General features: G+C 39.6%; 1 protein-coding gene across 1 annotated transcript in view; it reads right to left on the bottom strand.

The window, feature by feature from the left end:
• Window positions 1-2523, bottom strand: part of HAS2 (hyaluronan synthase 2) — an 11581-nt gene extending 9058 nt beyond the window's left edge. Inside the window, exon 1 of the mRNA XM_015824080.1 lies at window positions 1897-2523. Coding sequence (XP_015679566.1) covers window positions 1897-2523 — 627 coding nt within the window. The remainder of the gene's footprint in view (window positions 1-1896) is intronic.
• Between the last annotated feature and the right edge of the window lie 12989 nt (window positions 2524-15512).

The following is a 15512-nucleotide window of genomic DNA, read 5'->3' as shown; positions in this document are numbered from 1 at the left end:
ACCTCATGGCCACATTCGGGTCCCCCTAAATATTGGTGCAATCCTCAAGAATCCTCAAACATTAAATTGGCATATTTAGTCTGAAGAGGAAAATTATTAAGCCCACAGCTAGAAAATAATCATATTGTCTCTGATGAGTTGTAATTCAGTGCCACTGCATTGCAGTTGAAATGAAATCAAATTTAGTTTTGCTCTGCCTACCTCTACTACATGCCCCCACTACACCAAATAATACTTAGGAACCAAGTGCAATGTTTACTGCAGAAAAATACCTGCACACCTGGTTTAGTAAGTTAACCATTTGGGGTTGAATTCCTACAATGCTAAGCAATAGGAGTCCCTGCGGATTTTACTCCGCTAGTCATTGTCAACTATATGGGATGGTACTCATCTCTGTTTCAAGGCCACTGAGCCAGCATTGTCTGAAGACACTTCCATGGTCATGAAGCCAGCATGATGTCATGGAGCACTGTTACCTTCCCACTGAAGTGGTACCTATTCACCTTTGCATGCTTTCGAATTGCTAAATTGGAAGGAGCTGGGGCAAAGACAGAAGCTCACTCCATCATGTGGCACTCAGATCTCGAATTTGGGTTGCCAGCTTTCCAGGCAACAAGCCACAGTGTCTTAACCACTGATCCATAAGCAATAAAGCATCATTAATAAACTGCTCTGGCTGACTTTGCACTGCATGTTACGTTAGCACCCATATTATAACAACCCATATTATAGCCTAGTTGAATTGGGTGAACTCAACTGATAAGGCCCATGGAAAAGGAGAGAGTACTCTGCTTTTTCTGCTGATAGAATACAGGTAGTCCTCGACTTACAACAGTTCATTTAGTGACCGTGCAAAGTTACAACATCCCTGAAAAAAATGACTTATGACTGTTTTTCACCCTTCCAACCGTTGCAGCATGCCCATGGTCATGTGATTAAAATTTGGATGCTTGGCAACTGGTTCATATTTATGACGGTTGCAGTGTCCTGGGATGATGTGGTCATCTTTTGAGACCATCCGACAAGCAAAGTCAGTGAGGAAGCCAGATTCACTTAACAACTGTGTTACTAACATGATAGCTGCAGTGATTCACTTAACAACCGTGACAAGAAACATTGTAAAATGGGGCAAAACTCACTTAACAAATATCTCACTTAGCAGCATAAATTCTGGGCTCAACTGTGTTGTAAGTCGAGGACTTACCTGTACTTAGCTGCTGGCTGTAGCAGAGGTTAGTGATACGCAGCCATGTTTGACAATATTTAAGCTTTAAGAACAACCAAGGAATCATCTTTGCAATATGGCTATCAACACAAACATATGGTTAGGGTAGAAGTTCTTTAGATGAAAAACCCACTGAAACAAACCAGAGTTTGTTCACAGTGCCCCAGACTCTGTTGAGGTCTATGCCAACTTAGCAATGGAAGGCAGTCAAATCCAGGCAACTACAGGCAGAAACACTTCCCTGACCAGAGTTCATTGCATGCTGTCTAGAACAGGGAATAATACAGCTTGTGAGACAGCTGGTTGAGTTGTGTCCCTTTCTGCTACCCAAAAAAAGTTCTTCAGGGAAGCTACTGGGGCTATGTGGAATCAGATGCCCCAGGGTCTCTTTCTAGATCAATTAATTATCATCACAGAACTTGATGGCAAGTTTTCACCCTCCCCGTCTGAGCCCTCATCACTGTCATTATGTACCATCTGATCACCTTAACTATTTCAAAAGTCCAGCTTTTTCAACGGCTCTGCTGTTTTCCAATGGAGAGAGAAAAAGAGGCACGTTGTTTGCATAAGGGGCAGGATGGGTTGGGTTGCAAGCAGCTCAAAATATACAAGACTGGCTTTCTTGGGACGCCTGTTTTATTTGGCACGGAAGGAGAATGTTTTAGACCTACCTGTACATAATCCACGCTTCTGCCCAGTGCTTTGAAGGCTGTGTACATGACTTCTCTTTTTCCACCCCATTTTTGCATGATGCAGACACTCTTGTTGGACAGGACCAGCTGAGTGACGTGTTGCATGCTTTCTCTATGGGACTCTTCCGTCTCGTTGGGACCTCTCTGATGAAAGTTATTCCTCCAGATGTAAGTGGCAGATTTATCCCTGCCCATGATTTCACTAAAAATGTCCATCATGTAAACATCATCTTCAGAATTCCCATCGATTACCATAATCAACTTAATTCCAGGGTAGGTGAGCCTCTTCACGGAAAGTAAACATTTCTTTAAGTAGTCCGGGTCTTCTTGATAGGCAGCAATGCAAAGGGCAACAGTTTTGTTCAGCTTGATTGGCGTCTCGAGAGATCGGCGCATTTTACGGTGCTCGAGAAAGGCAAATAAGCTTTGGATGATAAGGTGGGATGCCAAAATAGCACCATAAAGTCCAAAGGAGAAATAATAGTTGTCTGTTTGGATAAACTGGTAGCCCACAATATAAGCAGCTGAAATTCCAAGCAGAAGAGATACTCCAAATAGGGTCGTTCCAAGAATTCTCAAGATGCATATAAACCTCTCACAATGCATCTGTAAAAACCAAAAAGAGAGTTATAATTTCTGCTCTTAGAAGCACTAAGCGAGTTACTTAGTAAAACAACTGAGGGATCAGTTTACCGCTTTGCAGTTTAGGATGGAAAGAGTTGACCTGAAGACCAAGGATCTAAGAATACTCCTTAGAGTATTTATTAAAAGGAGGCTTAATGTTACAAGTATTCCAATGAGGAGTCTGCTTACAAGTCACACACACAGACACACACACACACACACATGCAATTTAGGGTGCTAAAGCTCTTCCATACTTCCTCCTACTTTTTAGTTACAAAGATTAGGAAACTTGCCTCTTTTGTGAGACATTCCTTGTTTTGTTCCAAAGGTTCTTTTTTAAGAGGCAACTGGATTTTATTTGTTTTTTTCTTGAAGAACTGAAGAAGCTTCTTTGGATGAGAACCAAAACGTCTTCAAGGAAACACAAAAAAAATCCAGTTGTCTCTTGAAAAAGCACCTTTGGGACAACCATGACCTGGATGACTGAGAATCTCGATAACAATAACAATAATAGGGTCGGAAGGGACTTTTGAGGTCTTCTAGTCCAACCCCTTGCTCAGCAGGAAACCCTATACATTTCAGACAAACAGCTGTCTAGTCTCTTCTTAAAAACCTCCAGTGTTGGAGCATTCACAGCTTCTGGAGGCAGATTGTCTCCATAGACGTTCCTTGTTTTAATAACCATCACTGTGAAAACTTACTTTCACAAGAGAAGAAAAATAACTAATTCTAGACCACATTTGTTTTGGGCCACCAAAGGCTCTGGGCAGTTATAATAAAGCATCTCACCTCTCCATTATGAGGGAAGACCCTTCAGAAGGTGGAGAGAAACAGTCTGCATCAGGATGAAGTGGATGGAGAGACCACTGACCAGAAACTCAAGGAAAGCAAAAAAACCCACAATTTTGATATGGAACAAGAAAAGAGAGGTGTAGGTAGCTATGAAAATGGACAGGGGTGTGTGTTGAGGATGCTATTATGATTCCTGTTCTTAATGGGCTTACTTTGTGCTGGAGTAGGCAGGATATGAGGATGACTCCCAGGTCATGTGAGGTGCAGTTTGCTGGACAATTGAAACCATTGGCCACACTCAAGAAAATCAAAACACTGGCTCTGCTTATTTTCTTATAAGAAAGTAATTAACATTGCACAAACGGGAAATCCAAAGTAACAGTAATAAAATAAAACAAGATTTTAAAAATCCCAAGGATTACTTTAATTGATTTATATGAAGTCCTGCTTCTATAAATGGTATTATGGCCTATTCCGCTCCTTGTTTATTTCCCCACAGTGGTGACTTCTAAGTTAGGACAATCTGATGCCCTCCAGATGTTTTTGGACCATTACTCTTAGCATCTCATGAACTAATAATCAGGGATGGTGGGAATTTTGACTGAAGTATCTGGACGCACTGTGTGTGTGTGTGTGTGTGTGTGTCTTTCATTGATCCAGAAGTTCCTTTGGTGCCAAAGGGAAATCATCTCCATAACATTTCCTATCAATTCACCTTCAATTCAGGGAAAGAGACTTGCTTAGAAATTGCTTTCAAAGATGGAGAATTTCAAAGAAATCCTCATGGGCACAATTTGGCATTCATGAACTTATTCATCAGTGGGGTGGCCTGAAAACTATTCAGTCATCCTTCTAGTGGTCTGAAGGCTCTTTGGCTTTCGATGCTTCAGTTAAATCTTAAGGGAAGGCAACGTACGGGAAATTGTTCCATTCAGCTTTTTCACATCAGAAAATGAGGACAACAAGGGAAATTTCAAAGTACTGGATCATCTTGAAACAGAAAACTAATACCAGCAGTATCATCTTCTGCCATATTCCACAATAAAATATGTTCAAAAACTGAGAAGTTGAAAAGAAAAATATATATATCAAAGAACCATTAAAATACAGTAATAAAAGGAGAGCTTTTTGCAAGGAAAGGTCATTTCAGAAACTGAACACAACATTGATTTGTTTAAGTGAACTAATTGTTGGAAATGCAACCATTTTTATAAGGAATCTATCCTGGTTAAAAATGCAAATCTAGTTATTAGCACAGTACCATACAGGAAGTCCTTAACTTACAACCATTCATTTACTGACCACTCAACGTTACTTGACCACTCAATGTTACAACAGTGCTGAAACAAGTGACTTATGACCGGTCATCACACATGATCATCACAGCATCTTCTCGGTCACACAATAATGATTTGGGCAGTTGGCAATCATCACACATTTATGACAGTTGCAGTGTCTGGCAGTCATGTGATTGTCATTTGTGACCTTCCCAGCCAGCTTCCAAGAAGCAGTTAATAGAAAAGCTGGCAGGAAAGTCACAAGTTGCAGTGACATGATAATCTCACTTAACAACCCCAGTTAATCATATATAATGACCACAGCAAAAAAGGCCGCAAAATCAGATGTTGCCATGTGATGCCTCACTTGATGACCACAAAGTTTAACAATCAAGGATAGGTCTATGACAACTCACCATAGCCAACTCGCCATGATCAACTCACCACGGCCAACTTGCCATAATGGCCAACTTGCTGTGGCCAGCTCACTGTGGGACAACTTGCTGCAGGACAAGAATTACATTAATATCAAAGAAATCGTGGAATAGAATCATTAAAGAAAGAATGCCAAAGGAGGGACCAAAATGAAATGTGAATGACAAAAATTAATTTTTTTAAAAAATTATTTTAAATCAGTGGTTCTCAACCTTTTTAATGCCGCGACCCCCAACCAGTCGTAAGTCGAGGACTAAACCGGTCGTAAGTCGAGGACTAAACCGGTCGTAAGTCGAGGATTAAACCGGTCGTAAGTCGAGGACTAAACTGGTCGTAAGTCGAGGACTACCCAACCGGTCGTAAGTCGAGGACTTTCCCTGCCCGGGAGCACCGCACATGCGTGGTTCCGCCCCCTGCACCAGCTGAGGCGTAGCTGGCAAGCGGCAGAGACGGAGCAGGCCGACCACCAGCTGGCCCAGCTCAAGGGAGGTAAGGCACCCGCTGGAAAAGGGAAAAAAAAATGGCGGACAGCCTTGCTTGGCGACCCCCGTGAAATGGTCGATCGACCCCAAATGGGGTCGCGACCCATAGGTTGAGAACCGCTGTTTTAAATAATTAAATTAAATTGTTGAATTGTCCCGCAGTGAATTGTCCCATGGTGAGTTGGCTGCAGTGAGTTGTCCCACTTCGGTCAAGGACTACCTGTAGTGACTAATTCCAATTGATGGTGTCTCTTTTTCTTCCCTTTCCATGCTCAATAGTTGACAACATGACAACTCAGATTAAAAGTACATAAAATAGTGTATCTTCCTTTAAATATACCAGTGGCCCAAACATGCATGAAGAAAGATGGGAATTTAGGTCAAATAGGATTTCAAAAGCAAATACTCCAGATGACTCAATATTTCTCAAAGGCATATGTACAGAATTCCTGAAAAGGGGGAGAGGGAAGGTATTTCTAAACATCTAAATGCTTCAGAGCACATGGAAAAGCAAACTTAGTAGCACCAGTCTCCAACTCTTTAAAGCACCCACATCTTCTCTGGGAATCCCATAATGGCCCTCAGTAGCTGCCACAGGGGCCTGGGAAAACACTGAGCTATTTTAAAGAGCTCCAAACAGGTTGATTACATGCCAACAGGCTGGTGTTAGTTTTCAACAATATAGATAGATTTTCTCCAGGAACATGGTCCCCAAACTAGCCTTCAGATTTTGCACCAGTGAATCCATCACTGCTGTAACTATGTCCATCCACTTGCAGCTGACCATCTCTTTTTCTCTTTCCTTTCCCAAAATTATAGACTTCTCCAGAGAGCTAGGTTGTTGTTGGGGTTTTTTTTTGCATAATATGCCCAAAATATCATAATTTGAGCATCGCCATTTGTGCCCTGAGTGAGAACTTTGGATTTGATCCAAAATACTTTTTGGAATAGAATCCAAAACACCTCACTCATTCCTTGGCTATATAAAACTTGGTATACAAAGCAACTTTCTTCGTTATGTTACTCCATGCTGCTTGTACTATTATTAGATGGTCTTAAAACAGCAACAACAAAAAAAGAAACAAGATTAGGACTGTCTATGTATAGTGCGAGCCCTTACAACACTTGAAACAGAATCAGGCAGGCTACAAAATCTGTAATGGTCAACTCTACGCAACACATGACCTAACCAAAATGCAAAACCTAACAAGCAGTGAGATGCAATGAGTAACATAATGAATGAAACAAGACCTAGTAGTGAATCGAATGCACAGTTACTCCAAAATAAACCCCATTAATGCAGTTGGCAGTGTACTTACTGATAAGTAAGATTGCACAAAGCTGAACATAAATTCAGCAGATCTCACTTCTAAGTTAACATGCAGAAGTTCGGGTGGCACCTTGAAGAAATATTTCAAAGTTTTACTTATAACCACACTGCTGCTTTAATGAGAAACCACAAGAAAAAGAAATACCTTTCATGTCTTAATTATAGTTTAACTTCTTTAATAGGTCAGGATTAACAATTCCTGCTGGATGAAGTGCAAGATATTTTTTTATCACCATTCTTTCTTCTTCTTCTAATATTTCTCTTCTCTGAACACTAAAATGTGAAGATGGAATCTGAGATGATTTATCCATAGAATTTGAATTTGATTTATCCCTAGCTTCATTCAGAATATATTGAGGAGAAACCCTTAGTAATATTGCCAAGATTGGATTAAAGATAACTTAAAATTTCCAGTAGACATTCTTACATTCTATGTTTACATACAGATTCATCATATGTGTAAACATAGCTTTTTTAAGTCCCAGCCTCATTTTCTTGGAGCTATAAAAACTCGCAGATCAATTGCTGTGCATCACAACAAAAGTTACCTGCAACAGAACATAGTAGTTTTAAAGTACTTAATACCTGCTGGGTTTTTCCCCCCCAAGAAGACTAGTGACAATATGTAGCAAACCACCAAGAATAAACTCATCGTGAACATTAAGACATCCTAATGAAATCTGTGCAAGTTGATGAAGTTCCACACAATAGTCTTGAGTCACTGGTTTGACAAATCAGGATGAAAGTCAAAATGCATTATATGGTTTCAAAAGGAAAGCCTCTTTTATGCATAATGTTTACTTTATGTTGGAAAACATGCATCTCTGCTAGCAATTATTTAAGAAGCATTTCAATATGTGTACTTATGTAAGCATTAGGATTTGATTCAGATTAGAGTTGCGTTACATTGCTATTGAGTTTTCAGCCAAAGTTTTCCCAGGCCAAAGGAAATTGTATGATGGGAATGGCTTAAGAGGAAACTAAAAGTATATTTTTTCATGGGATCTTTGGTCCAAAAACTATTTCCCACAAGATGAAAAAAGCATATGGACATGCACATTCAAAATGTTTGATCACTCACTAATAATATTTCTTGATCCAGGAGGCAAAGCACTATTGCTACATCCCCCCCCCAGTTATTTGCTGGGGTATTTTTCATTCAGAATCTGTTGAGGAAATATATTTAGCAATATTGCCTAGAATAGATGGTCTAAAGGTAACTTTGATTGTGCTCTCTGAGCTGGGTGATTTTTCTGCAGACATTTCATTACCAATCTAGGTAACATCAGCAGTGCTAGCCAGAAAACCACCCAGCTCAGAGAGTACCAAGGACCCCACAATCAAAGTTACCTTTAGACCATCTATTCTAGGCAATGTTGCTAAATATATATTCTCAACAGTTCAACTCTGAGGTGTAATCCATCTGGTCCTGGTGATTTGAACTTGTCTAGGCTGGATAGGTGCTCATATACCGTTTTCTTGCCTATCTTAACTTGCATTTCTATTCTGTTTTTTATGGCACTATTTTTGGTAGTTTGGTCTGTTTTTTCCCTTTTTGTAAAGACAGATGCAAAAAACGAGTTAAATAGTTCTGCTTTCTCCCTGTTGCTTGTCACCTTCTTGCCACTTTCCCCCACTAATGGACCAATCATTTCCTTCACTTTTTTCTTGTTTTTTACATGTTGAAAGAAGCTTTTTCTGTTATTTTTGACTTTGGTCTCAAGCCTTAGTTCATTTTGAGCCTTAGCTTTCCTCACTTCATCTTTGCAGACTCGGGCTATTTGCTGATATTCTGACTTAGTTATGTGCCCCTCTTTCCACTTTCTATACTTGTCCTTTTTATCTTTCAATTTATCAGATAGTTCTTTGTGCAGCCATGCTGGTTTCTTTTGAGAGCTGTTATTTTTCCTCTTTGTTGGTATTGTGAGCTACAAGTACTCTTTTCTATCAGTAACTTAAATTGCCTTTAAGTTATTACGAAAGGTTGGCCATTATTTTTGCTTCCCACAGTACATTTCTAAAACATAACTCTTTATAGTAAGTCCTCAACTTGCGACAACTGAGCCCAACATTTCTGTTGCTAAGCAAGATAGCTAAGTGATTTTTGCCCCATTTCATTATCTTTCTTGCCACAGTTGTTAAGTGAATCTGGCTTCCCATTGACTTTGTTTCAAACAATTCATCCCAACTGCTCTGGAGAAATAATGAATCAACAGGAGAAAGTGAAAATCAAGAGGGATTTTCTATTATATTAATTTCAAACATGAAGAGTGATTGCATCATGTCTTTCTTTAGTTCTCACACCTATCAGCCAAGAAATCCAGCCAATTAATATTGAATAGGAACTAGGCTTCAATCATTACCCAAAGGGACCATGTGGATAAATTCCCTGGCATTCTCAGCTTTAAATATCAAAGTAATTATTCTTTCATCCGGATTGCACTCTATAATCTTTTTTTTTTCTCCAAATGACCTAAACTTTGAATTTGAATTGATGCGCTTGAAGTTTCAATATGGAAGCGTTCTGATGCAATAGCTTGGAATTGCGAGATTGACGGGTGTTCCATGTAGATAGAAGAACAAGTGCTGCAAAATTTAAAAGTAGGATACGGGAGCCCAGCTGTCTTTGCTTGTATGTGATCATATATAATCCTTGTAATATTACGAATAGTTCTAAAATGCATCTGTTGCGCTGGATGCCGGAGACACTTGAGTTTGGATGATACCTCCTGCCTCCCTGAGGGACATTCTTTTGAAGTTTTCCCCTCTTTGAAAGGCTGTTTGATCCAAGTCCAGTTTAAAGATAAAAAAAACTTAAGCTAATGGATTCTTTAAGCAAACTGAGTAGGTCAGTTTTTCCCCATTCTGGTAATATGTACTTTGATGGTACTTTCATTTTATTGTGTTAGGAATGCTTATTTCTAATTGTTTTAATGTTTTTGTGCTCTCAGCTTCCAAACAAGATGGATGGCAAATAAATGTAATAATTAATAAATAAATATACCGAATCATTGTAATTCTTTGAATTTGGACGGTTGTAATTATTTCCAACCATGGATGTTAATCAGCTCAACCAAGTCTGTTTCATCTTTTGTCCTCTTTTGTTGAGATCCATGACCTCTTGAACGCTATCCAATACTTGAGCTATTCTAATATTAAATCTAGATATTGGATGAGTACAGGTAGTCCTCAACTTATGACCACAATTGAGCCCAAAATTTCTCTTGCTGAGCTGGACATTTCTCAAATGAGTTTTGGCCCATTTTACGACCTTTCTTGCCACAGTTAAGTGATCCACGGTTGTTAAGTTGTTAAGTTAGTTAAGTTGTTAAGTTAGTTAAGTTGTTAAGTTAGTAACACGGTTGTGAATCTGGCTTCCCCGTCACAAAAGGGGATCACGTAACCCCGGGACACTGCAACCGTCATAAATATGACCCAGTTGCCAAGCATCCAAATTTTGATTAGGTGACCATGGGGATGCTCCAACGGTCCTAGGTAAACTTTTTTCCAGTGCCATTGCAACTTTGAATGGTCACTAAATGAATCGTTGTAAGTTGAGGACTACCTGCTGTACTCTAATTCAGTTTGTGCAGAAACTGAAAAACCAGACTCCTTCAATTCAATGAAACTTAATTCTCCAACCTCTCAGTTGGGTATCATGACCTTCATAAAAGTAATATATTCACGCACCTAAGATAAAGATGGAACTATTTCACATGAGAAACAACCCAGAATATTACCTTAAAAAACTGTAGAGAGACTGATCTTGAGTCTCTTTTTTCCTCTCCTGTTACATTATTCATATTTTCCTTGCATTTTTCACTCTCTATGTATATATATATACTGTATATATGCTGATAATATTCACCGCACCATCTGCTGGCCACATCTGATTTTAGAGTTACGCCCTCTGACTTCATATAAACTGGAGGATCATCTCTTTGAAAGGTTGGGAAAAATAGCTGCTACTTAATTACAGCCATACAATCTTCAACATCAGCTGCTCACAATCCATGTGAAACTGGCAGCCAGAAGGGAGAAAATTCTCCTTTTTAATTAAAAGACCTGTTTGCAAAGGAAAAGGATCATCCTGAGGATTGCAGACTCAGGAATTATAAAGGGAAGGAAGGAGAGCTTAAGAGTAGAGTTTAGAAGGAGATGCAAGGTTTCATAGGCTTCATATGATAGAGCTAGTTTTGTATAGTGGTTAAAGCGCTGAACTAGAACTTGTGATAGAGATCTTGAGTTCTAGTCCTCTCTTAGGCGTGAGAAGCAGCTGGGCGACTTTAAATCTATCACTCTGGCTCAGCCCAATCCATCTCACAGGGCTGTTTTAAATGGGGAACATAGGAGGAAGAAGCATTAGGTATGCTGCCTTGAATGATACAAAATGAAGGTAGAATATCCATCTGTGGAGTCGTTGATGCTCTCTGAGCTTGGTTGTTTGCTTGCAGATGTTTCATTACCCAACTAGGTAACATCATCAGTGCTAGTAAGTATGGGTTTTGTTCCCTGTTTATCTGGATGTTAATCTCTGCTTGTCTGGGTGTTGGTTGCTGGAGAGGATGTGCTCTGATCTTTGTGTTTCCTTCTTAACTTTTTTATTGCCTCTTTTGAATAGTGTGAAAATGTGGCTTATTTCTGTGTTTCTGTGACTACAGACAAATAAGCAAAAGACATACCCTAATAAAGGAACTTACCAAGGGGGAAATCACACCCCAGCCCACACTGGCAAGACAAGCTACTGTATATAAACAAAGGGCAAACCCCACATCCATGCACCCTAATGATGTTGGTTCTAAAGTTGCTTCTTCTGCATCAGGGCTTGTCACTTGGTTTCCATATACCTGGATTGTCCATTTCTATCCATAATGCCAACATAATGAAATATGCATGGTGACATTATAGGACCCTTTGATACTTGCATCGTGCCATCACAGGCAAGTGGGTACTTTTAGCTATTATTTTTAGTATTTAAATTGTGGTTTAATTGTAGACTGTGTGAATTGCATTATTGTGAAGTAATTTTTGAATACTGATTTATATGGTGTTTAATATTGGTGTTTTATATGGCGTTTTATATTTATAGTAGACTGTGTGGATTGCATTATTGTGAAGTAATTTTTGAATACTAATTTATATTGGAAATTAAATGTATTATATTGGAAATTCTGGAAGCCACCTAGAATCTGGCAAGTTTCAGGTAGTAGGTAAATTGCATAAATTAATAAGGAAACATGTTTGTCTGTGACATCACCACACTCATTTCTTCATCTTTAGGTACTGATAAAGGGGAATATTTGTAGTTCAGGGTTAAAATGATGGGTCCTTGGTGAGCTTGGTTGTTTTCTTGCAAACTTTAACCATCCTAGACCAATCCAATCCAAAAAATGCTAGGGAATTCCTAGAAGCCTGGCACTCTGAAGAATTGGAGATCAATAAACACATTGATATAAACAACATCTAGACAGTGCGCAGAAAGAGACAACAAGCAAAAAATGGAACAAAAAAGATCAACGCACCTCCCCACCAGCAATCAACACCCAGATAAGCATAGCTTAACACCAAGATTAACATTAACAATCAAGAAGTAAACAATACCCCAATCAAATAACTGCCAAACAAGGTAACAGTAAATAGCCCAACCCAGAGATGTCAAACTCGCCATGTCACATGATGTTGCATGACGTATCGTGACTTTTTTCCCCTTTGCTGGAGCTGGGATGGGCACGGCTTCCACGTGATGCATCTGGTCCGTGGGCTGGCAGTTTGACACCCTTGGCCCAACCAAAGAACCTCCAAGACCACTCCCACCTACACTGACAGAATATAAACTGAGAGCAAACCCCACGTCCACTAGCACTGATGATGTTACCTAATTTAGGTAATTAAATGTCTGCAGTAATATAACCAAGCTCAGAGAGCACCAAGGATCCCTCATCTCTAGATGCCAGATGATAAGATGTCAATTGACTTTGTTGCCCTCAGGATTGAAGTACAGGGCTAAAAATGAGAAAATAGTTTGCCTTATTTCCATATTCAGATGATGAAACATCACCTGGCAATGAAATATCTGTAGAAAATAGCCAAGCTCAGAGCACACCAGGAACCCAACAGTTCAGCCCTGAGCTGCATATACTAATAATGTTTTGTTTTCATATCTGGAAGCTAGACAGTTTCAAAATACCATTTGCTTGACTTGCAAAAACTCCTAATGACTGCATTTTGAAACCAGTCCAAACAGTAAGTCCGGTGAAATGACATGTGACAAAAAAAGTAGCAGGTTCAAATCTTGTTCCCCTCAATTTAGTATAAATTAGCCTTATCCTCTTTACAGTCTATAAAATGAAAACAGAAGTAGTATAGTCTGGAGATCTCTAAAGAAGACTCTGAGGCTGGGAAAGGTGGAGGGAAAGAGAAAGAAGAGGGCAACTGGCAGCAAGATGGATGGACTTAGTTAGTTTAGCCATGTTAGAGACAGATCTTCATGAAGATAATCTGCCTATATGGTTGCTAAGAGTCAACAATGACCTAATCAATCAACCAGTCAATCAAATCATTTGTAGTAATCCATATCCAATTTGCGTGTGTGAATATGACATCTAAGACACAATGCCATAGATTTAATTTGAATGTCACCCAGGACGGTGCAATACTTGGTCAATGGAGTATATTTGCACATTCAGGATGCTTCATCAATTACTGAGGAATCAGGCAAGGTGCTCACATCTGTGAATCAAAGTAAAACAAACATGGAGATGTCTAGATACAGGTACCACATTGTTTTAATTTCTAGAATTCTATCTGAAATGCTTTATTGCTACCACCTTCTGCTCTTCCGTTCATGTAGGAAAAGACATTATTGGAGAAAGAATTTGCTCTTTAGGTATATCAAATATCCCAGAGAATATATCAGTACACAAGAGGAAGATAATGGCAGCACTTCTCAGCTCAATGCCAGTATAATCTAGCTGCCCTTGCACACCCAGGTTGATGGCCAGATGGAATTGCACACTCATGTTAATATTTGAAAGAGGTTGCGCATTCACACTAAAGGCAGGAAAAGGTTACCAAGTGCCTCCACCAGGAAAAGAAAACTGGAGAAGGCAGCTCTATAGGTAGTCCTCGTCTTACAACCTGTCACTTAGCAACGAACCCCCCCCCACTTATGACTCAGTTTTGAAGTTATGATGTTGTTCCCCTATGGTCATGTGACCACGTTTTGGAGCACTCAGCAACTGGCCTGCATTTATGACTATTTGCAGCAACCTACAGACACATAACAATGATTTACGATGGTTTTGCCAGAAACCTGGCATTTACATCTGGTTTCAGGCAAAACCCAGCCCATCGGAACAATAGATTCATTTAATGACCATAATGTTTGCTTAACTAGCACAGCAAAGTGCAAAAAAGAGGTTGTAAAAAGCAGGTATGGTCAAGTGGTGACTGTTTTATAACTGTCACGATTTATGACTGTAATTGCCAGATTTAATTGTGGTGGTAAATTGAAGATACCTCTACTGCAGAGAATGGTCATGGTATGTGATCAATGAGGTCCTTCCTTTAATAATTCTATTGATGGTTCACAGCCCAGGAATAGGGTTTCCTTTGGACAGTGAACATTCATTTGGGAGCCACTGAATCCAGGCCTGGCCTCCCGTGTCCACAATGGGACTGATTAGGGTAAATGTGGAGCTGACAGATGGCATGTTCCTCCTATTGTAGCCCACGGGAAGGAAAACTCGGATGGACTTCATTATGACGTCTGGCAGCAATTCAAAGGAAGCAGAGAACCTGCCCTGTGGCATTTTCCTGTGCTATGATGGGAGAGACCCAAATTTAAGTCATCACTCAAATGTTGAAACCCACTTGGTGGCTTTAGGCCAGACACTCACTTTCAGCCTGTCTCACCAACAAATTGTAGCAGGGAGTTGTGTGTACAGTCTTAAGAGTGAGCGGCGGTAGCCAAACAAGCTGATACAATCCTTGGTTGTATAAACAGAATCAAAATCACTTGAAGTATTAGTATCGCTTTATGAAACCTTAATAAGACCACACCTGGAATGGTGCATCCAGTTTTGGTCAACAAATTACAAAAAAGATGTTGAGACTTTGGAAAAAATGCAGAGAAAAGCAATTAGGATGTTTAAAGGCCTGGAGACTAAAACATATGAAGGAGGTTTGCAGGAATTGGATATAGCTACTCCGGACAAAAAAGGACTAGGCAGTATTCCAATATTTGAGGGGCTGCCACAAAGAAGAAGGGGTCAACTTATTTTCCAAAGCACCAGAAGGCAAGACAAGAAACAGTGGATGAAAACTAATCAAAGGAGAAAAGCAACCTGGAATTAAGGAGAAACTTCCTAACAGTGAGGACAATTAATCAGTGGAATAGCTTGCCTTCAGATGTTGTGGGTGCTTCATCACTGGAGGTTTTTAAGAAGAGACTGGACACCACCTATCTAAAACTATATAGGGTCTTCTGAAGGGGGTTGGACTAGAAGGCCTCCAAGGTCCCTCACAGCTCTATTTTGATTGATTGAACCTTGTAAAATAAATCTGTTTCTAGACAATGAATTTGTAAAATCAATCCATCAAGTATGACTCACACTAAATGCATACTATCCTTAATTGGGAACTAAGACAGTATTT

The sequence above is a fragment of the Protobothrops mucrosquamatus genome, unplaced genomic scaffold (assembly GCF_001527695.2).
Source record: "Protobothrops mucrosquamatus isolate PMUCROS unplaced genomic scaffold, P.Mucros_1.0 scaffold2107, whole genome shotgun sequence".
In the NCBI taxonomy this organism is placed as follows: Eukaryota; Metazoa; Chordata; class Lepidosauria; order Squamata; family Viperidae; genus Protobothrops; species Protobothrops mucrosquamatus.
The sequence above is the reverse complement of the archived record's forward strand: the minus strand, read 5'-3'. Positions and strand labels throughout refer to the sequence as shown.